The sequence below is a fragment of the Coregonus lavaretus genome (genome assembly GCF_964263955.1).
Source record: "Coregonus lavaretus genome assembly, chromosome: 26".
Taxonomy (NCBI): Eukaryota; Metazoa; Chordata; class Actinopteri; order Salmoniformes; family Salmonidae; genus Coregonus; species Coregonus lavaretus.
The window spans coordinates 13,330,855-13,354,448 of NC_140013.1; the positions used below are offsets into that span (position 1 = coordinate 13,330,855).

The following is a 23,594-nucleotide window of genomic DNA, read 5'->3' on the forward strand; positions in this document are numbered from 1 at the left end:
TGTGAGAGAGGGAATGCCCACTTACACAGACAGGAACCTTGACCATCTTTTCCTTTGGTAAACTGCCTGAGTAAGACATCTTCCTTTATCCATCATATTTGATAGGCCTACAGTATAACCACATTACAATCGCATACAAGCATTCACTTCCTGTTGCAAAGGGGAGAAGAGAGAGCGAAAGAGAGAGAGAGAGAGAGAGAGAGAGAGAGAGAGAGAGAGAGAGAGAGAGAGAGAGAGAGAGAGAGAGAGAGAGAGCCCGCCCTTTGGATGACTATTGTTGACTTGTCACAACTTAAACAGTTTCTGTCTCCTCTCTATCATTTTCCTGAGTCTAATTTGGATCTGCTTCAAATCCAAATCCTAGTTATCTAGAATTTAAGTTTTATACTGCTGAAAATCAAGATATAAGAAAGTGTGTCTGAGAAGTAGAGAAAATGAACAGAGCTGGCATTAATGGCGGGCTTGTCTTCCTCCTCCTCATCATGACTACGGTGGAGGGTAAAGGTAATGTAAAAAATATCCCTGTCTTTTACTCTACAACATTTACCCTTTCGTTATCAATTATAGACTCAAAACAACACATTGTAGAGTCCATGCCCTGATTAATTGAGGCTGTTCTGAGGGCAAAGGGGAGGGGGAGGGGGGTGCCGGAGGGGATGGCTGCCGTTTTATGGACTCTTAACCAACCGTGCTATTTTGTGTGTTTTTACGCATTGTTTGTAACTTGTTTTGTACATAATGTTGCTGCTACCGTCTCTTATGAATAATTTTTCTTTAATGAGTCGGACGAGAGGGATTTGCTCCAGACACCCGACAGGGATCCCCGTCATTCGCAGTAGAAAGAAAATGACGAACTACAAGCACGTATATCCTACCAACGGGACATTAAAAACTGTAATATCTTATGTTTCACCGAGTCGTGGCTGAACGAAGACATGAATAACATACAGCTGGTGGGTTATACACTGTATCGGTCGGATAGAACAGCAGCCTCTGGTAAGACAAGGGGTGGCGGTCTACGTATATTTGTAAACAACAGTTGGTGCATGATATATAAGGAAGTCTCGAGGAAGTCTGCTCGCCTGAGGTAGAGTATCTCATGATAAGCTGTAGACAACACTATCAAGAGAGTTTTCATCTATATTCTTCGTAGCTGTCTATTTACCATCACAAACCGATGCTGGCACTAAGACCGCACTCAATGAACTGTATACGGCCATAGGAAAACGCTTATCCAGAGGTGGCGCTCCTAGTGGCCGGGGACTTTAATGCAGGGAAACTGAAATCCGTTTTACCTCATTTCTACCAGCACGTTAAATGTGCAACCAGATCCACCGATGATGCAATCTCTATTGCGCTCCACACTGCCCTTTCACACCTGGACAAAAGGAACACCTATGTGAGAATGCTATTAATTGACTACAGCTCAGCGTTCAACACCATAGTGCCCTCAAAGCTCATCACTAAGCTAAGGATCCTGGGACTAAACACCTCCCTCTGCAACTGGATCCTGGACTTCCTGACGGGCCGCCCCCAGGTGCTAAGGGTAGGTAACAACACATCCGCCACGCTGATCCTCAACACGGGGGCCCCTCAGGGGTGCGTGCTCAGTCCCCTCCTGTACTCCCTGTTCACTCATGACTGCATGGCCAGGCACGACTCCAACATCATCATTAAGTTTGCCGATGACACAACAGTGGTAGGCCTGATCACCGACAATGACGAGACAGCCTATAGGGAGGAGGTCAGAGACCTGGCCATGTGGTGCCAGGACAACAACCTCTCCCTCAACGTGACCATGACAAAGGAGATGATTGTGGACTACAGGAAAAAGAAGAGGACCAAGCACGCCCCCATTCTCATTGACAGGGCTGTAGTGGAGCAGGTTGACAGCTTCAAGTTCCTTGGTGTCCACATCACCAACAAACTAATATGGTCCAAGCACACCAAGACAGTGATGAAGAGGGCACAACAAAACCTATTCCCCCTCAGGAGACTGAAAATATTTTGCACAGGTCCTCAGATCCTCAAAAGTTTATACAGCTGCACTATCGAGAGCATCCTGACTGGTTGGATCACTGCCTCGTATGGCAACTGCTCAGCCTCCGACTACAAGGCACTACAGAGGGTAGTGCGTACGGCCCAGTACATCACTGGGGCCAAGCTTCCTGCCATCCAGGACGTCTATACCAGGCGGTGTCAGAGGAAGGCCCTAAAAATGGTCAAAGACTCCAGCCACCCTATTCATAGACTGTTCTCTCTGTTACCGCACGGCAAGCGGTACCGGAGCGCCAAGTCTAGGTCCAAGAGGCTTCTAAACAGTTTCTACCCCCAAGCCATAAGACTCCTGAACATCTAATCAAATGGCTACCCAGACTTGGCGCTCCGGCAAGCGGTACCGGAGCGCCAAGTCTAGGTCCAAGAGGCTTCTAAACAGTTTCTACCCCCAAGCCATAAGACTCCTGAACATCTAATCAAATGGCTACCCAGACTTGGCGCTCCGGCAAGCGGTACCGGAGCGCCAAGTCTAGGTCCAAGAGGCTTCTAAACAGCTTCTACCCCCAAGCCATAAGACTCCTTCTACCCCCCTTTTACGCTGCTGCTACTCTCTGTTTATTATCTATGCATAGTCACTTTAATAACTCTACCTACATGTACATATTACCTCAATTACCTCAACTAACCGGTGCCCCCGCACATACCCCCTGTATATAGCCTCGCTATTGTTATTTTTACTGCTGCTCTTTAATTATTTGTTACTTTTATTTCATATTATTTTATATTGTATTTTTGTGTGTGATTTTTTGGGGTATTCTTTCTTAAAACTGCATTGTTGTTTAAGGGCTTGTAAGTAAGATTTTCACTGTAAGGTCTACACCTGTTGTATTCGGCGCATGTGACAAATACATTTTGATTTGATTTGATTTGAATAGTAGTAGTGTTCTTAATGTTTTGTACACTCAGTGTATAATATAAAAGAAAATTATTTGAATATGAGTGTTTTTCAGGTTTGTGGTCTTATGCAAAGGCCTACACATAAAATACTCGCCGTATGTTTGACACCCCTGCGTTGAAGCATCCGTTGTGTTTTATTTATTTAGGAGATGTGTCATTCTGGAAAACTACAGTCACAATGACCTGTCCTAATAACGGAATCTGGTATAAAGGCGATATCAAAGACGAGTCGACCAGATCTGAATATGTCATAAATAACTATGATGAAAACAAGAAAGGACATTACTATTGTGAATATGATGAAGATATTGATCAAACGAGAATCTATCAGTTTTACATTAAAGGAAAGGGTGAGTAAAAGTGTCCTAATAACATCATTTTTTGATTTAACTAATTTTCATACAGGCATTTCTATTTCATCCTGTATTCATGTTTATGTTTAGTATAACCATGTGCACTCATCTCTGTATCTCTGTTTATTGACAAACACTACTTACTGGACTTTTCAAATCATATCTTTCCCTCTCCCTGAATGCACCCCAACCCCTTTTCTCCATCCCATTTGAGCGGCCTTTTCAACCCATTATTTCCACCCCTATCCCTACCTGTGGATTGTTGGTGTTGCAGTGTGTGAAAACTGCTTTGAGCTGGATTCGACTCTGGTTGCCTGGGCCATCATTGGGGACCTGCTGGTGACAGGAGCGGTCATCCTCATTGTGTATCGCTGTGCTCAGAAGAAATCTGGACATGCTGCACCCCAAAAACGTAATGCTGTTACCATCTGATTATCCATCAGCCAACAGTGGCACTTACTGATAAGGAAAGCTCTTGACTATTTAATTTGACCATACCCAGGACTACTCAACAACAAAGTATTCAGAGATAATACAAATAGAAATTCCCTGTGACATAGTACATATAGAGTATTGATCATGTTTATTTATTTAATCATTTTTTTGTTTATTTATTAATTTATACTAATTTCTGTTTTGTTTTCCCCATAGCGACTTCCCGCTCAGCAGGCCGTGGCCCACCAGTGGTGCCTAGTCCTGACTATGAGGTAGGCCGTCTACCACCACCTCGTTGTCCATCTCTCCAGCTCTACATCTCTCCATCTGTATTCTTTACTTTTATTCCATCCGTATCTCCTACCTATCCTTCATTCCACATCTCCTGGTTAGCTAATGTCTGTCAGTATTTTAGGGAGATGATCTAGGCTAGCTATTCCCAATACTTCCGGTGAAGATGCATAAAGAATTGTGGTGTTGCAATGGAAACTGATCTGTGAATTTTGATCTGTAAATCTGACTTAAACTGATCTGTGAATCTGACTTAATTAACAACAACAAATAGCTACTACTAGATAGTTTGTGTGTATGTATTGATATATAGGCTACATGTGTAGTTCTGTCCTTGAGCTGTTCTTGTCTATTAATGTTCTGTATTATGTCATGTTTCATGTTTTGTGTGGACCCCAGGAAGAGTAGCTGCTGCTTTTGCAACAGCTAACGGGGATCCTAATAAAATACCTAAAGCCTTTATTTTCCCCCTGACAGCCCCTTAGTGCTGCAACCCGCAGCAGAGATATCTACGCTACCCACAGGACTGGGTAGACCACCAGACCACACTTGTTCTCTAGGACTCCTCTGATGCCCCGGACCAGCAGACCTCAGCTCACCCTGCCATCAAAGAGGAGGGGAGAAGGCTCTGTAGTGCTTAGCTTAGACTTAAATAGCTTTTTATTTTAGCTTGATGTGTTAAATGTGTGATATTGTGATTTAGTTAAAACTGTAGTTTAGAATTACTGTAACTAGTGATAATAGTGATCAACGTAGTGATGATCTGGAAAGTAGAGAGATAAAGATCTTTGTAAAGACTTTTCGATGTGTGCTGTACTGAAAACAACTTGTACATAGCTGTGTTGATCAACTGTTGTAAAATAGTATTAATGCTTGCAGATGCCAGCCTAGTTGTTCCTCTTCACAATGTTATTGCTGTCTGTATATACACAGAGTGTACAAAACATTAGGAACACCTTCCTAATATTGAGTTTCTCCCGCTTTTGCTCTCAGAACTGCTTCAATTCATCGAGGCATGGACTCTACAAGGTGTCGAAAGAGTTCCACAGGGATGCTGGCCCATGTAGACTCCAATGCTTGCCACAGTTGTGTCAAATTGGCTGGATGTCCTTTGGGTGGTGGACAATTCTTGATACACTCGGGAAACTGTTGAGCGTGAAAAACCCAGCAGTGTTGCAGTTCTTGACATACTCAAACCTACCTACTACCATAACCCGTTCAAAGGCACTTAAATATTTTGTCTTGCCCATTCACCCTCTGAATGGCACAGATACACAATTCATGTCTCAATCCATGTCAAGGCTTAAAAATCCTTCTTTAACCTGTCTCCCTTCATCTACACTGATTGAAGTGGAAAGAGCAGGTGTTCATAATGTTTTGTGCACCAAGTGTATTAGCACATATACAGTTCTATTTTGCATTGATTCTATCAACTTCATTGTGAGCCACTATGACACAAAGGAAATGTTTGTTTTATTAAGTGTAGTGTCATGCGACTAAAGAGTGTAGATAGTTTGCGGTTCCATATCTTCAGTCGGCTCTCATGATCTGAGCCACAGATGCCTGCACCCCTTACGCCTACAGTAAATGATGGTGGATGATTGGCCAGGTGTCTCTGTTGCTAATCATGATGATCTCACCGGAAACATTTCAAATATGAGTGTAGGCAGACTTTACTTACCCGCATCAGTGGAAAGAAAATGTGTTTTTTGCAAGAATGTAGTGGAAATCATGTCTATTTGATGTATTGTTTTCTCTCTTTTGACAATAATAAAGACCTTACGACATTCAGGTGTCTATAGTTGTTTCCTACAGTTTTGTATCAATGACTGACTAGATAGATCAATCCAGCCCTGCACTTACACAGCTGATTCAGCTAATTATGGTCCAGAGTGAAGACCATGAACATGGAGCGTGCGCACCTGGAACACTGGAGTGAATGGTACAGTGGCTTGCCAAAGTATTCACCCCCCTTGGCATTTTTCCTGGAATTAAAATGGATTTTTGGGGAGTTGAGTTGAAAACTTGAGCATGCATAACTATTGTGTTGGGTTTGCATATGTTTGGGGAGTCTTCCACATGGTGTTTGCTTATTTTTGTCTTTAAGCAATGGCTTTTTTCTGGCCACTCTTCCGTAAAGCACAGCTCTGTGGAGTGTACGGCTTAAAGTGGTCCTATGGACAGATACTTCAATCTCCGCTGTGGAGCTTTGCAGCTCCTTCAGGGTTATCTTTGGTCTCTTTGTTGCCTCTCTGATTAATGCCCTCCTTGCCTGGTCCGTGAGTTTTGGTGGGCGGCCCTCTCTTGGTAGGTTTGTTGTGGTGCCATATTCTTTCAATTTTTTAATAATGGATTTAATGCCGCTTGCTTGGTGGTGCCCCTTGCTTAGTGGTGTTGCAGACTCTGGGGCCTTTCAGAACAGGTGTATATATACTGAGATCATGTGACACTTAGATTGCACACAGGTGGACTTTATTTAACTAATTATGTGACTTCTGAAGGTAATTGGTTGCACCAGATCTTATTTAGGGGCTTCATAGCAAAGGGGATGAATACATATGCACGCACCACTTTTCCGTTATTTATTTTTTATAATTTTTTGATACAAGTTATTTTTCCATTTCACTTCACCAATTTTGACTATTTTGTGTATTTCCATTACATGAAATCCAAATAAAAATCAATTTAAATTCCAGCTTGTAAGGCAACAAAATGGGAAAATGCCAAGGGGGGTGAATACTTTCACAAGCCACTGTATCTGTTAGATCTGATCAACAGTGGTTATTTTGGGGAATTTGAGTGTTGTTTGATGAATGTGTATGTTTGCAAGGTGTGTGTGAGTGTGTGTGTGTGTGTGTGTGTGGGGGGGGGGGGGGGGGGGGGGGGGGTGATGTGAGCATGGATGTGTGGGGGTTGGTTGTGTATGCTGTGAACTCTTCCGTTTGATCTCCTCTCCAAGCTCTGTTAGGAAACCGCACTTTGTAGACTAGCAGCAGTAAACCCTCATAACTACACTCGAAAAGCATCGCATATATCATCTGCTCTGTTCCATTCGAATATCTGACACATTCGAGCTTCCTGTAGAGCAAACCCTCCACTAAAGTTGCTCTATGTGGAAAGTGGAAAGTCAGATAGAACAAAATGACTGACTCACTTGGTGATCTGATAAAACGTAGGATGAAATCAGAAATAACACAATCAGGGAACATATAAAAGTACATTATTTATTGTTACAATTGCAGTCGTTATTTTGTGACCAACTTTCCATTTCATTATTTTATTTGTTTTTATTTCACCAGGTTAGTCTCACTGAGATTAAACACCTATTTTCCAAGAGAAACCTGGCCAAAATAGTTGTTTCAGACATAATTACAACATAAAACACAAAGCACTACAATTTAAAAACAGGCAAGAATTAATTGGGGAGATGTGGTGCATCTAGGGGTCAAAACATTGACAGCCCCCCACTTTATTGTCCACCATAGATTTGACCTTAGCTTTAAACTAATTCAAAAACACCTGAATTCTTCAAACAACATTATCTGTACACAGGTTGAAAAAAACTAGAGCAAACTCAACAAAGCAACTGAGCAAACAGGAAATGTATGTACATCGAACATCTGAATGACATGAACTTGTACATTCAATGGTTCTGTACATCAAATGGCCAGTTGAGGGACTTGTCATGGACATTGTGGACCTGATTTCTCAATACTTTACAACTATTATTCTGAGGGGTGGTAAAAGTAATGTAGCACTGAGCACATTTTATTTTTACGGCAGAGTGCTGTATTCAGATCTGTCCATGCACCTTTTATTCGGGGGCTGTAAGAAAGAAAGAAAGAAAGAAAGAAAGAAAGACACAAATGGATCCATGGCTATAACTTAACGAGTTTGACCAGTTATTTTGTTAAGGTCAGGATTGTGGCTCAAAGTAGCAAGGAAACACACTCGCTTCATTGTGGATGAGACCCATTTGGCTAGACGGTCTTCATGTGTATTCTTTTTGTATGCTTACTGTAAAACATTTTATTTTTAAGAATAGCTAAATCAGAAGTGTTTACTTCTGAGTTTTCTAAATTATATGCACAACATACAGTTGAAGTCGGAAGTTTACAGTGAGGGAAAAAAGTATTTGATCCCCTGCTGATTTTGTATGTTTGCCCACTGACAAAGAAATGATCAGTCTATAATTTTAATGGTAGGTTTATTTGAACAGGGAGAGACGGAATAACAACAACAAAAATCCAGAAAAACACATGTCAAAAATGTTATAAATTGATTTGCATTTTAATGAGGGAAATAAGTATTTGACCCCCTCTCAATCAGAAACATTTCTGGCTCCCAAGTGTCTTTTATACAGGTAATGAGCTGAGATTAGGAGCACACTCTTAAAGGGAGTGCTCCTAATCTCAGTTTGTTAATGTGTAAAATACGCCTGTCCACAGAAGCAATCAATCAATCAGATTCCAAACTCTCCACCATGGCCAAGACCAAAGAGCACTCCAAGGATGTCAGGGACAAGATTGTAGACCTACACAAGGCTGGAATGGGCTACAAGACCATCGCCAAGCAGCTTGGTGAGAAGGTGACAACAGTTGGTGCGATTATTCGCAAATGGAAGAAACACAAAATAACTGTCAATCTCCCTCGGCCTGTGGCTCCATGCAAGATCTCACCTCGTGGAGTTGCAATGATCATGAGAATGGTGAGGAATCAGCCCAGAACTACACGGGAGGATCTTGTCAATGATCTCAAGGCAGCTGGGACCATAGTCACCAAGAAAACAATTGGTAACACACTACGCCGTGAAGGACTGAAATCCTGCAGCGCCTGCAAGGTCCCCCTGCTCAAGAAAGCACATATACAGGGCCGTCTGAAGTTTGCCAATGAACATCTGAATGATTCAGAGGAGAACTGGGTGAAAGTGTTATGGTCAGATGAGACCAAAATGGAGCTCTTTGGCATCAACTCAACTCGCCGTGTTTGGAGGAGGAGGAATGCTGCCTATGACCCCAAGAACACCATCCCCACTGTCAAACATGGAGGTGGAAACATTATGCTTTGGGGGTGTTTTTCTGCTAAGGAGACAGGACAACTTCACCGCATCAAAGGGACGATGGACGTGGCCATGTACCGTCAAATCTTGGGTGAGAACCTCCTTCCCTCAGCCAGGGCATTGAAAATGGCTCATGGATGGGTATTCCAGCATGACAATGACCCAAAACACATGGCCAAGGCAACAAAGGAGTGGCTCAACAATAAGCACATTAAGGTCCTGGAGTGGCCTAGCCAGTCTCCAGACCTTAATCCCATAGAAAATCTGTGGAGGGAGCTGAAGGTTCTAGTTGCCAAACGTCAGCCTCGAAACCTTAATGACTTGGAGAAGATCTGCAAAGAGGAGTGGAACAAAATCCCTCCTGAGATGTGTGCAAACCTGGTGGCCAACTACAAGAAACGTCTGACCTCTGTGATTGCCAACAAGGGTTTTGCCACCAAGTACTAAGTCATGTTTTGCAGAGGGGTCAAATATTTATTTCCCTCATTAAAATGCAAATCAATTTATAACATTTTTGACGTGTTTTTCTTGATTTTTTTGTTGTTATTCTGTCTCTCCCTGTTCAAATAAACCTACCATTAAAATTATAGACTGATCATGTCTTTGTCAGTGGGCAAACGTACAAAATCAGCAGGGGACCAAATACTTTTTTCCCTCACTGTACATACACCTAGGTTGGAGTCATTAAAACTAGTTTTTCAACCACTCCACAAATGTCTAGTTAACAAACTATAGTTTTGGCAAGTCGGTTAGGACATCTACTTTGTGCATGACACAAGTACTTTTTCACTTGTAATTCACTGTATCACAATTCCTGTGGGTCAGAAGTTTACATACACTAAGTTGACTGTGCCTTTAAACAGCTTGGAAAATTCCAGGAAATTATGTCATGGCTTTAGAAGCTTCTGATAGGCTAATGGACATAATTTGAGTCAATTGGAGGTGTACCTGTGGATGTATTTCAAGGCCTACCTTGAAACGCAGTGCCTCTTTGCTTAACATCATGGGAAAATCAAAAGAAATCAGCCAAGACCTCAGAAAAAATATTGTAGACCTCCACAAGTCTGGTTCATACTTGGGAGCAATTTCCAAATGCCTGAAGGTACCACGTTCATCTGTACAAACAATAATACGCAACTATAAACACCATGGGGCCACGCAGCCGTCATACCGCTTAGGAAGGAGACGCATTCTGTCTCCTAGAGATGAACGTACTTTGGTGCGAAAAGTGCAAATCAATCCCAGAACAACAGCAAAGGACCTTGTGAAGATGCTGGACGAAACAGGTACAAAAGTATCTATATCCACAGTAAAACAAGTCCTATATCGACATAACCTGAAAGGCTGCTCAGCAAGGAAGAAGCCTCTGCTCCAAAACCGCCATAAAAAAGCCAGACCACGGTTTGCAACTGCACATGGGGACAAAGATCATACTGGAGAAATGTCCTCTGGTCTGATGAAACAAAAATAGAACTGTTTGGCCATAATGACCATCGTTATGTTTGGAGGAAAAGGGGGGTGCTTACAAGCCGAAGAACACCATCCCAACCGTGAAGCACGGGGGTGGCAGCATCATGCTGTGGGGGTGCTTTGCTGCAGGAGGGACTGGTGCACTTCACAAAATAGATGGCATCATGAGGAAGGAAAATTACGTAGATATATTGAAGCAACATCTCAAGACATCAGTCAGGAAGTTAAAGCTTGGTCACAAATGGGTCTTCCAAATGGACAATGACCCCAAGCATACTTCCAAAGTTGTGGCAAAATGGCTTAAGGACAACACAGTCAAGGTATTGGAGTGGCCATCACAAAGCCCTGACCTCAATCCTATTGAACATTTGTGGGCAGAACTGAAAAAGCGTGTGCGAGCAAGGAGGCCTACAAACCTGACTCAGTTACACCAGCTCTGTCAGGAGGAATGGGCCAAAATTCACCCAACTTATTGTGATAAGCTTGTGGAAGGCTACCCAAAACGTTTGATCCAAGTTAAACAATTTAAAGGCAATGCTACCAAATACTAATTGAGTGATTGTAAACTTTTGTCCCACTTGGAATGTGATGAAAGAAATAAAAGCTGAAATAAATAATTCTCTACTATTATTCTGACATTTCACATTCTTAAAATAAAGTGGTGATCCTACCTGACCTAAGACAGGTAATGTTTACTAGGATTAAATGTCAGGAATTGTGAAAAACTGAGTTTAAATGTATTTGTCTAAGGTGTATGTAAACTTCCGACTTCATCTGTACAAAGAAAATAACAAAGTGGGTAGGGGCTCGTCAGGTACCATTCAGATTTCAAGTTCACACACTCCTATGTGTTTTCTCCTTTGTATGGTCACTCACTTTTCTTACCGGTGGTCAGCGTTGCTTTGGGCTTTGAGTCGATGTAGTAGACAGCTACTCCAATCAGGACAGTGGCCACCAGGTCTCTCACAACCATCCCTACAGCCGCAGCTATATCCAGCTCAATGCAATTATCACAGGCTGGGAACACACACAACCACGCCACACAACCACGCCACACATAAACACACGCACGCACACACACATACATTGTAATGACATCTGTGTTATAATGGCATACACTCAAACAAATATTGACTTCTTATATTCTTGTGCCGTATCATTATACATGGAGGGAAGGGACAGTACTGTACTTACTCTGAAATTTCACATAGATATTGTGATCTTCCTCTCTGTTTTTTTTTTGCATACATACTCCTGTTTATTCATCCTTGTAATCCAATATTAGAGTAGTTTTATTATTAGGGCTAAAAGCGAAACCATCAACACATGATAGCGTGATCTTGTCCGAGGATTCTGCCACGTTTATTTGAACTAAAGAAATAGAAACACCAGCATTAGATAATATAGATATGCCCTTTCAGGATATTCATGTTTATCTCCATCTACTTTTCCCTCATGCTCTGTTTCTGTTATTTAAGCAAATGCATATAGGCAGACATAGTCAGGTCCATAATTATTGGCACCCTTAATAAAGATAAACAAAAAAGACTGTATAAAATAAATAATAGAAATACAGAGCAAATATATATTATTTTATACTAATACAATTACTTAGAGAAAGAGATTTTGTAATAACAAGTAGCCTTTTTCTAAAATGTTTTATGAGATTGGAGAACACGTTGGGAGATCAGAGACCTGGCAGTGTGGTGCCAAGATAACAACTTCTCCCTCAACGTCAGCAAGAAAAAAGGAGCTGATCGTGAAGAACAGGAAACAGAGGGCCGAGCACGCCCCCATCCACATAGACGGGGCTACAGAGGAGCAGGTCGAGAGCTTCAAGTTCCTCAATGTCCACATCACTAAGGAATTATCATGGTCCACACACACCAACACAGTCGTGAAGAGGGCACGACAACGCCTCTTCCCCCTCAGGAGCCTAAAAGATTCGGCATGGGCCCTCAGATCCTCAAAATGTTCTACAGCTGCACCATTGAAAGCATCTTGAGTGGCTGCATCACCGAAAGGCAACTGCTTGCATCCGACCGCAAGGTGCTACAGAGGGTAGTGCGTACGGCCCAGTACATCACTGGGGCCGAGCTCCCTGCCATCCAGGACCTCTATACTAGGCGATATCAGAGGAAGGCCCTAAAAATTCTCAAAGACTCCAGCCACCCAAGTCACAGACTGTTCTCTCTGCTACCGCACACAAGCGGTACCGACGCACCAAGTCTGGAACCAACAGGATCCTGTACAGCTTTTATCCCCAAGCCATAAGACCGCTAAATACACTGAACAAAAATATAAACGCAACATGTAAAGTGTTGGTCCCATGTTTCATAAGCTGAAATAAAAAATCCCAGAAATGTTCCATACACACAAAAAGCTTATTTCTCTCAAATTTTGTGCACAAATTTGTTTACATCCCTGTTAGTGAGCATTTCTCCTTTGCCAAGATAACCCATCCACCTGACAGGTGTGGCATATCAAGAAGCTGATTCAACAGCATGATCATTACACTGGTGCTCCTTGTGCTGAGGACAATAAAAGGCCACTCTAAAATGTGCAATTTTGTCACACAACACAATGCCACAGATGTCTCAAGTTGAGGGAGCGAGCAATTGGCATGCTGACTGAAGGAATGTCCACCAGAGCTGTTGCCAGATAATTTAATGTTATATTCTCTACCATAAGCCATCTCCAACGTAGTTTTAGAGAATTTAGCAATACGTCGAACCGGCTTCATGACCACAGACCACGTTTATGGAGTCGTTTGAGCGAGCAGTTTGCTGATGTCAACGTTGTGAACAGAGTGCCCCATGGTGGCAGTGGGGTTATGGTATGGGCAAGCATAAGCTTTGGACAACAAACACAATTGCATTTTATGAATGGCAATTTGAATGCACAGAGATACCTTGACGAGATCCTGAGGCCCGTTGTCGTGGCATTGATCCGCCGCCATCACCTCATGTTTCAGCATCATAATACATGGCCCCATGTCGCAAGGATCTGTACACAATTCCTGGATGCTGAAAATGTCCCAATTGTTCCATGGCCTGCATTCTCACCAGACATGTCACCCATTGAACATGTTTGGGATGCTCTGGATTGATGTGTACGACAGCATGTTCCAGTTCCCGACAATATCCAGCAAATTCGCACAGCCATTGAAGAGGAGTGGAACAACATTCTACAGGCCACAATCAACAGCCTGATCAACTCTATGAGAAGGAGATGTGTCGCACTGCATGAGACCCTTTTTGCACTAAGTCTTTTGACTCATCACATGCTCTGCTGTTACTGTTTATTATCTATCCTGTTGCCTAGTCACTTAATCCTTACCTATATGTACTTATCTACCTCAACTACCTCGTACCCCTGCGCATCGACTCGGTAATGGTACCCCGTGTATATAGTCAAGTTATCGTTACTCATTGTGTATTTATTCCTCGTGTTATTATTTTTCTATTATTTCTCTCTCCTCTTTTTTATTTTATTTTATTTTTTATCTTAGATCATTCCTCCATACAGAATCTTTCCAGATCCTTGATATCATTTGTCTGCTCTTATGACTGCCCTCTTCAATTCAAACCACAGGGTTTCAAAAGGGTTCAAGTCTGGAGACTGAGATGGCCATTGTAAAATGTTGATTTTGTGATCAATTAACCATTTCTTTGTAGATTTTGATTAGTGCTTGGTGTTATTGTCTTGCTGGAAGATCCACTTGTGGCCAAGTGTCAGCATCAAATCAAATCAATTTTTATTTGTCACATGCGCCAAATACAACAGGTGTAGACCTTACAGCGAAATGTAAAAATTAAAATTAAAGAGCAGCAGTAAAATAACAATAGTAAAATAACAATAGCGAGGCTATATACAGGGGGCACCGGCACAGAGTCAATGTGCGGGGGCACCGGTTAGTCGAGGTAATTAAAATTAAAGTGACTATGCATAGATAAAACTATGCATAGCATCCTGGCAGAGGCAACCAGGTTTTTGGCTAAAATGTCTTGGTACTTGGGAAAGTTCATGATGCCGTTGACCTTAACAACGGTTTCAGGACCAGTGGAAGCAAAATAGCCCCATAACATCAAAGACCCACCGCCATATTTTACCGCATACAAGTCTGCTTCTGTTTTTCAACACCAAACCCACCACTGGTGTGCATGACCAAATAGTTTATTTTCATGTCATTTGACCATTTAACTGGTTCCAATCCAAGCGCCAATGCCATTTATCAAACTCCAAGTAGTGCTATGGTCAGATTACAAAGTCGTATTTATTTCTGAGCAGTTGTATTAGTATAAATGAATATACAGTAACTTTTTTGCATACAATATAGCTCAGTTTTTGTATTCTTTATTTTATAGTATTTTTTACTAATTTCTATCAAGGGTGCCAATAATGATGGTGGGTTTTAGTCAGTTAGATCGTTTTGAATTGTAAATTAAATTAGGAGAGTTGGGAGAAAACCTGGTCTACAGTATGCCCAGATAATGCCCTAGAATTCATAGTTAGATCAAATCAGGAATTGAACTAGTCTGGCTTCTTACCTGGGTCTGAATCTATAGCTACTGTTAAAAGAACGGGGGAAAGTATCGGTTAGAGTCACAGTAAATAGATCAGAAAGCATTTATGACCTTGACGTCAGTGATCTTGTACTTTGAATGTCATCCAGCTGATTAATCTTGTCAGAAATAATCAAGAAGTGATCAGAAAATTATTTATGTGAAATTGAATTATTTCTGTGAAATTTTTTATGCAGTCTGTCAATAAATATTTTTCATAGCTACCCCAAAACTTACCAGTCATGGTCCAAATCAACAACAGATAAGCCAAGAGTATGGTCCCCTTCATTCTACTTACTCTTCTCTTGATTCTCCTGGGGATATTAAAACTGATGTCATTTCATACACTGCCGTTGTAGGTGGTCCAACCTAAAGAGCCCCTAAGTCCATAAAACCCCCCCAGGAAAGACAGTTTTCTGTCCCTAGTCAGCCATTTTAATTCGACTCAAACTTCAATTTTGTATCATAATAAAACAAAAAATACTTATTTTTTTACTGAATTGAGGCATGAAATATTACAAGAAATTACACCTTTACACAAAGATATTGATTTATTGTTATTTTGTGTCTCCTGTGTAATTTTACACATCCTTGGCCACCAACAAACCTTTTCAATTGTAAATAAATATTTCTCATGTCAGTGATGCCAACTTGTTAAGAGTCTATCAACTATTTAGAATAGGGGATAAAAAAATCTAAAACTTACCCTTTCCATGTCCTTTTTCAAAAAGTCTTCAAAATGTCACCTACTCAATGGGTCTGTCTGTCTCTATGTCTATGAGGAGGAAGTGTGTATGATTGGTTTATCTTCTGTAACACCAGAGCCCTATCTGTCTCTATTTAGTACCTCTGTAACTTCTCTGAAATGAGACTGGGTTGAGTTACGGGTGAGGCCGCAGATCAGCATAACTTCAACATGCTGCTTTAGCAAATACTGTCCCTTTGAAACAACAATGTTCCAATGTTTAATACCATATGTTTTATAAGGGTAAGAAGAATTACATATGGGCCTACAGTAACGTTTTAGTATGTAGTTTGATTTTACGATGAAGTAAAACATGATTATGATCATAATCACATTTCATTAAGAAAGTTATGTCCCAATGATTCTGTTGAAAACCTAAAATCCCTACTGCTCTGAAGAATGTAGAGGAGCAATGTGAGAAAGACGAAGAGACGATCCCACAAAGCAGCTTCCTGCTTGGCAACGGTAGACCACAACACCCTGTAACCTACAACTGACACCTTGAACACACTCACTAACATTTACATTTTAGTCATTTAGCAGACACTCTTATCCAGAGCGACTTACAGTTAGTGAGTGCATACATTATTTAAAAAAAAAAAATCATACTGGCCCCCCGTGGGAAATGAACCCACAACCCTGGCATTGCAAACGCCATGCTCTACCAACTGAGCTACATCCCTGCTGGCCATTCCCTCCCCTACCCTGGGCCAATTGTGCGCCGCCCCATGGGTCTCCCGGTCGCGGCCGGCTACGACAGAGCCTGGATTCGAACAAGGATCTCTAGTGGCACAGCTAGCACTGCGATGCAGTGCCTTAGACCACTGCGCCACTCGGGAGAACGAGACACAATGTCTCAAACACTACCACCCTTATGCCTCAAACACTACCACCCCTATGCCTCAAACACTACCACCGCTATGTCGACAAAAACAACAATGCACTAACCACAAGCAAGACAGAAAACACTTTTCTTGGAAGAATTGCGGTATACAAAATGTTGATTTTGGGGGTCATAACATAATCTTACTGGTCAAATCTACACACAATCACATCTACCCAGTCAGCAGTGTCAGAACCATAAAAGATAGGACAGCATTACTTCACTCTCATCAGTGTCAACTAACACAATCTGAGATACAATCTCCATTAGACTAAGGCTGCATTTCCACCCACTGGCTCAGCACACTGATACGGGCCAACACTGGCCTGGGCTCCATTACAGCAGGACCAGTGAACAGGGCCAGCCCTGCACTGTCCCCCGATGATGCCCAGCCCTGACTGGCAAAGCCCGGCTGACCTCTGTTGACAGCATTAATATGACAAGAAGACAGGCCATTATGTGTAAATCAATAGACAGTTGGATCCTTTAGTCTCCATTTTAAATAGGGTACTTTACAGGGTAAGATTAGTGCCCCCTTCTGGTTGAATAAAAACAAAAGCAGAATTTTCCATCCATAGTCATATCCATAGTCATATTAATCTTTATTAGATGTATTTTATACACATATACATATAAATATAAATATAAATATACATGTACACATGTTACATACTTTTAGAGGAATATCTATTGTTTATGTATACAGTACCAGTCAAAAGTTTGGAGACACCTACTCATTCCAGGGTTTTTCTTTATTTTTACTATTTTCTACATTGTAGAATAATAGTAAAGACATCAAAACTATGAAATAACACACATGGAATCATGTAGTAACCATAAAAGTGTTAAACAAATCAAAATATATTTTATATTTGAGATTCTGCAAAGTAGCCACCCTATGCCTTGATGACAGCTTTGCACACTCTTGGCATTCTCTCAACCAGCTTCATGAGGTAGTCACCTGGAATGCATTTCAATTAACAGGTGTGCCTTGTTAAAAGTTAAATTTGTGGAATTTCTTTCCTTCTTAATGCATTTGAGCCAATCCGTTGTGTTGTGACAAGGTAGGGGTGGTATACAGAAGATAGCCCTATTTTGTAAAGTCCATATTATGACAAGAACAGCTCAAATAAGCAAAAAGAAACAACAGTCCATCATTACTTTAAGACATGAAGGTCAGTCAATCCGGAACATTTCAAGAACTTTGAAAGTTTCAAGTGCAGTCGCAAAAACCATCAAGCTCTATGATGAAACTGGCTCTCATGAGGACCGCCACAGTAATGGAAGACCCAGAGTTACCTCTGCTGCAGAGGATAAGTTCATTAGAGTTACCAGCCTCAAAAATCGGCAATTAACTGCACCTCAGATTGCAGCCCAAATAAATGGTTGAGAGAATGCCAAGAGTGTGCAAAGCTGTCATCAAGGCAAAGGGTGGCTACTTTGAGGAATCTCAAATACATTTTTATTTGTTTAACACTTTTTTGGTTACTACATGATTCCATATGTGTTATTTCATAGTTTTAATGTCTTCACTATTATTCTACAATGTAGAAAATAGTAACAATTAAGAAAAACCCTTGAATGAGTAGGTGTCTCCAAACTTTTGACTGGTACTGTATATCCATAGAAATATATTTGTTTACATACATTGTCTTGGACATTCTTATCATACACAAAAAACATTAAGCATTCCGTAATCCAACATTCAGTTCATGGTTATGGTATGTGATCGACAGACTGTAGAATATGGAGATGTGGTAGGTGTCAGTCAGTTTAAACCATCTAAAACACTGGTACAGTATACTTCCCACACTGAGTATCGGTTTAGGTGTTTAGAGCCATCTAAATGCATTAACTTGATTCTACAACTGCATCCTTTGAGGATTCAGTCCATGGCAGTCAGAGTTATTAGCCTGGTCCTAAATCTGTTTATGACATATTGTCACACCAAACAGACAGACAGCACAAACTGACCACGCTATAGATTTATACCTGTCAGCTTGAAATACACTAACCAATTAACATAGGACCTGATATTCTGAGCTTCTGATTTTCACTGAATCAAGTTGGAATGTGATTACCCGCTGTAATAGGTTCATCTGGACAACCTCAGAGTGAGATAGCTACCTACAGTATCTTCCTGATAGGTTCCTCTTGCTGGTCTGCGCCTGTAATCATCTCAGCATCTCTATTGGTCCTTTTTGAAGATGGGATTGGCTGATTGGCTGACTGGCAGTCGTTCACAGGTTCCTATTGGCCGGTTGGACTGGGGCGTAGTAGTCAGAGCCAGATCTCATCACTGCTCTTGCTGTTCACCTTATAGATGTAGCCCACCATGGGGTACCGGGCAAAGCCTGGAGGGGGTGTCAACAACAAACTTTATAACAATGTACGGACATATGTGGTGCACGTTATATGCACACAAACAAGAATTATACACACACATACACATCCAATAATATATTAACAAATGCACACCCATCATAACAGCCTGAAAAAAGTTAACACATTACATTAGTGTGGAGTGGGCCAACAAATTTCCATTCAACAGGCAAGCTAACCCTAAACCTCTGAACCCTGTCTTACCCCTAGCAGCGTAGGCAGCAGACAGATCCTCCTCTACTTCTTCCTCGCTCATCTTCTCCCCAAGGTGGTGTTTGGCGGCCTCTCGTGCTACAGAGAGACATCACGGGGATGAGGAAGTAGAGTAACAGATGGGATGGAGTCATGGAGAAGACCACAGGGACAGATGCCAGTGCCCAGGGCACCAAAATGACCACTCTGTTTCCTGCTCCTGTTCTGTAATTGCTTTGCACCATTCATGAGATTCTAATGAGGTATCCGTCTCTCAACAGTAGTGTCTTACCTTTACGCAGGGTGCTGAGGTCGTTGAGTTGCATGTTGGAAGGTAGAGACATGTTCTCTCTGGGTAGGTATATCTTGTCTACCTTCATAGTAGGTGATTCGATACTGAAACAAGAATCATGGCATGTATTCATTAGTGCACAACGTAGGAAACCATAACAATGGAAATTACAGTCTCTTATTGGATAAGTTCTGGTATGCCCCTCCCCGTTTCGGCCTGTTTGCTTCCGTTTGTTTCCTAGTGAATATACCCTTGTAAAGTATATTATTATACAGACACTTGCCTTATATACTGTACTGTACATACATAAAGAGGAGCATGCTCATGCATAAATATATACCATTGAATACAATACGTAGGTATTACATTTTTGTCATTTTAGCAGATGCTCTTATCCAGTACTCCCTTACCCTTTTTAAATTTATTCAAAGAAAGACACATTTTAGACCCACACCTATGCTGACCACTGACACAAACAACAGATAGACTGGCCAAATAATGTACATTACCATTTTTTCGCCATTATAATCTCGACTGGCTCATCTGAAAAAGAACAGGCACAGACATTCTTCAGAGACTTAAAGCACCTCATTCATTGTATCATCAAAATAAAACAGTTCCTCCCACCCTCCTTGTTCCCCTGTCTCACCGATGATGGCCTTGCCCTTGTTCTTGTGAAGAAGGCAGAGCACCAGAAGGCTGAGGATGAGAAGGGTAATGAAGACCACAGCGCCCCCTGTCAGGATGCCCAGCACCGGCACATCCACCCTGGACTGGAGGAACTCTGGAGAATACAGATACAGGACTGTAGTAGAAAAAGGGGCTTTTCACACTACTGAGCCGAACCAAGCTGGGCCAAAACAAGCTATGCTCAGCTGGCCTGGTTACGCATCCACCTTTCGCTGAAAAGAAAATATGCAAGACTGTTTGGTTCGGTTCGGCACGATAGTGAGAAAAGGGTAAAAGTGATATTGACCTGCCAGAGCTAGGTTGCTCTGAGCTGCACCGACACTGTTGCTGGCGTTCACGGAGACATTCCCTGATAGGCTGCTCAGGGTGACCCGCAGCGTGTGATTGGTCAGCCAGGGGTAGCTCCACGAGTCCAGGATGAGGAAGTCTGAGGTGTTGGCCACCAGCTGGTCAGACTGGTCTACCCAGGTGATGTGGGCAGGGGGGTTGGACTGTACCAAGGCAAAGAGGACCAGGGAGAGGCCAGGGTCTGAGGTTTCAGTGTAGTGAGCGTTCACACGCAGAATCTCTGGCAGGACTGGGATAGAAAAGGTAGGGGAACAGAAGAAATAGAGGGAAACTGAGCATCACATCAGTTCAATATACAGTGCATTCGGAAAGTATTCAGACCTCTTGACTTTTTCCACATTTTGTTCCGTTACAGCCTTATTATAAAATGGTTAAAATTAAATGTTTTCCTCATCAATCTACACACAATAGCCCATAATGACTTAAGTGAAAACAGGTTTTTAGAAATTTTAGCAAATGGATTAATTATAAAAAACAGAAATACCTTATTTACATAAGTATTGCTATGAGCCTTGTAATTGAGCTCAGGTGCATCCTGTTTCCATTGATCATCCTTGAGATGTTTCTACAACTCGACTGGAGTCCACTTGCGGTAAATTCAATTCACTGGACATGATTTGGAAAGGCACACACCTGTCTATATAAGGTCCCACAGTTGACAGTGCATGTCAGAGCAAATACCAAAGCCATGAGGTCAAAGGAATTGTCCGTAGAGCTCCAAGACAGGATTGTGTCGAGGCACAGATCTGGAGAAGGGTTCCAAAACATTTCTGCAGCATTGAAGGTCCTGAAGAACACAGTGGCCTCCATCATTCTTAACTGGAAGAAGTTTGGAACCACCAAGACTCTTCCTAGAGCTGGCTGCCCAGCCAAACTGAGTAATTGGGGGAGAAGGGCCTTGGTCAGGAAGGTGACCAAGAACCTGATGGTCACTCTGACAGAGCTCCAGAGTTCATCTGTGGAGATGGGGGAAAACTTCCAGAAGGACAACCATCTCTGCAGCATTCCACCAATCAGGCCTTTATGGTAGAGTGGCCAGACGGAAGCCACTCCTCAGTAAAAGGCACATGACAGCCCACTTGGAGTTTGCACCTAAAGACACTCAGACCATGAGAAACAAGATTATCTGGTCTGATGAAACCAAGATTGAACTCTTTGGCCTGAATACCAAGTGTCACGTCTGGAGGAAACCTGGCACCATCCCTACGGTGAAGCATGGTGGTAGCAGCAGCATCATGCTGTGGGGATGTTTTTCAGCGGCAGGGACTGGGAGACTAGTCAGGATCGAGGGAAAGATGAACAGAGCAAAGTACAGAGAGATCCTTGATAAAAACCTGCTCCAGAGTGCTCAGGACCTCAGACTGGGGCAAAGGTTCACCTTCCAACAGGACAACGTCTCTAAGCACACAGCCAAGACAACGCAGGAGTGGCTTCGGGACAAGTCTCTGAATGTCCCTTGAGTGTCCCAGCCAGAGCCCGGACTTGAACCCAATCGAACATCTCTGGAGAGACCTGAAAATAGCTGTGCAGAGACGCTCCCCATCCAAAATGACTGAGCTTGAGAGGATCTGCAGAGAAGAATGGGAGAAACTCCCCAAATACAGGTGTGCCAAGCTTGTAGCGCCATACCCAAGAAGACTCAAGGCTGTAATCGCTACCAAAGGTGCTTCAACAAAGTACTGAGTAAAGGGTCTGAATACTTACGTAAATGTCATATTTCCGGGAGGGGGTGGGGTTTATTCTATACAACTGATTTTGCTTTGTCATTAAGGGTATTGTGTGTAGATTGATGAGGGGAAAAAAACAATTTAATCCATTTTAGAATAAGGCTGTAAAGTAACAAAATGTGGAAAATGTCAAGGGGTCTGAATACCTTCAGAATGCACTGTACTACTGGGTTTAAATAACCTACAGTGGTGGGATCAAATTGGATATTGATATTAGCACTGGGGCCAATGATATAATATCGGAGTAAGCAGAAGGACTGGGGTTAATACTGTATTTGGTTATGTGACCTTAATTCAACAAGTAAGTAAAACCTTAACAGCCACAACAGATAATAATATAAACACATTCCCCACACCACAAAACATCAGTAGATCATTCAACAAGCCTACTCACACTGCACATTGAGGGTGACGGTGGCGTTGTAGCTCTCTCCACTGTGAGGGCTGGAGGCGGCACACACCAGCTCTCTATCCCACTTCCTGGCTCTCAGAGAGAAGGTGCTGTTGTGCTTGGAGTCCGGCTTCAGCAGCCCAGACTCCTCCTGTGATGTCACCACTAGGCGCCCAGGTATCCGTTTGTCCGTCGGCTGTCTCTGTCGCTTCCCGTTGAGGTACCACGTCAGCAGGGGCGGGGCATGAGGATTCCAACCCTCTGATTGGCAGTTGAACTTGTGGGTGACATTCTCTTTCATTGTTAGTGCAGTTCGATGCCGTCCATCAATCTTGAGGGCAAATTCGATCGCACCTGGATGTATAGAGAAGTTGATATGTAAAAAATATGTGCACTTGAAACCCAGTGTCTATTTAAATGTACTTTTCATCTGTTTCTCATGAGAATCTATATTCTTTATCAATATACTGTAACTCAAAAAGAACTGAGTAGTATACTGTGTGGTGGTATATTTTCCATGATCAAGTCTTGTTACTGACCTGTCCATGCCCAGGCCAAGGCGTGTAGCAGCAGGACAGTGGTGCCTGGCCCCTGCCTCAGACACACACACTCCATGCTCGTCCACAGGACCACCAACACACACCTGCTATCTGCCACTGCGCACACACACGGGGGGGAGGGTATAGAGACTGGCAGTAAGTGATTGTGCTCCAGTGACTTAATAGAGGGATTACACAGACAAGAGAATGACAAGAAAAACAGAGAGGTAGACAAACAACCAGACAGAAATAAGACAGGGAAATAGGACAGTGTGTC

General features: G+C 42.3%; 2 protein-coding genes across 2 annotated transcripts; one reads left to right on the top strand and one right to left on the bottom strand.

Annotated features, from left to right (window-relative positions):
• The first annotated feature begins 287 nt into the window (after positions 1 to 287).
• LOC311101432 (T-cell surface glycoprotein CD3 epsilon chain-like) lies at positions 288 to 5,822 on the top strand. Its single transcript, XM_084142578.1, has 5 exons — positions 288 to 504; positions 3,102 to 3,305; positions 3,583 to 3,720; positions 3,960 to 4,015; positions 4,512 to 5,822. The coding sequence occupies exons 1-5, from the start codon at positions 435 to 437 to the stop codon at positions 4,566 to 4,568; spliced, it is 525 nt and encodes a 174-aa protein (XP_083998704.1). The 5' UTR covers positions 288 to 434; the 3' UTR covers positions 4,569 to 5,822.
• A 12,592-nt stretch (positions 5,823 to 18,414) lies between these two features.
• Positions 18,415 to 23,393, bottom strand: LOC311101519 (transmembrane protein 25-like; the record flags this gene model as incomplete). The annotated part of the gene is made up of 8 exons (XM_084142664.1): positions 18,415 to 19,110; positions 19,343 to 19,429; positions 19,623 to 19,726; positions 20,132 to 20,165; positions 20,272 to 20,406; positions 20,599 to 20,889; positions 22,782 to 23,132; positions 23,318 to 23,393. The coding sequence occupies 8 exons, from the start codon at positions 23,391 to 23,393 to the stop codon at positions 19,037 to 19,039; spliced, it is 1,152 nt and encodes a 383-aa protein (XP_083998790.1). The 3' UTR covers positions 18,415 to 19,036.
• Positions 23,394 to 23,594: the final 201 nt, after the last annotated feature.

Coding starts and splice junctions, on each gene's coding strand:
- LOC311101432 (XM_084142578.1), top strand. CDS start 435: ATGAACAGAGCTGGCATTAATGGCGGGCTTGTCTTCCTCCTCCTCATC. Junction 3,306..3,582: donor GTTTTACATTAAAGGAAAGG/GTGAGTAAAAGT, acceptor TTGGTGTTGCAG/TGTGTGAAAACTGCTTTGAG. Junction 4,016..4,511: donor TGCCTAGTCCTGACTATGAG/GTAGGCCGTCTA, acceptor TCCCCCTGACAG/CCCCTTAGTGCTGCAACCCG.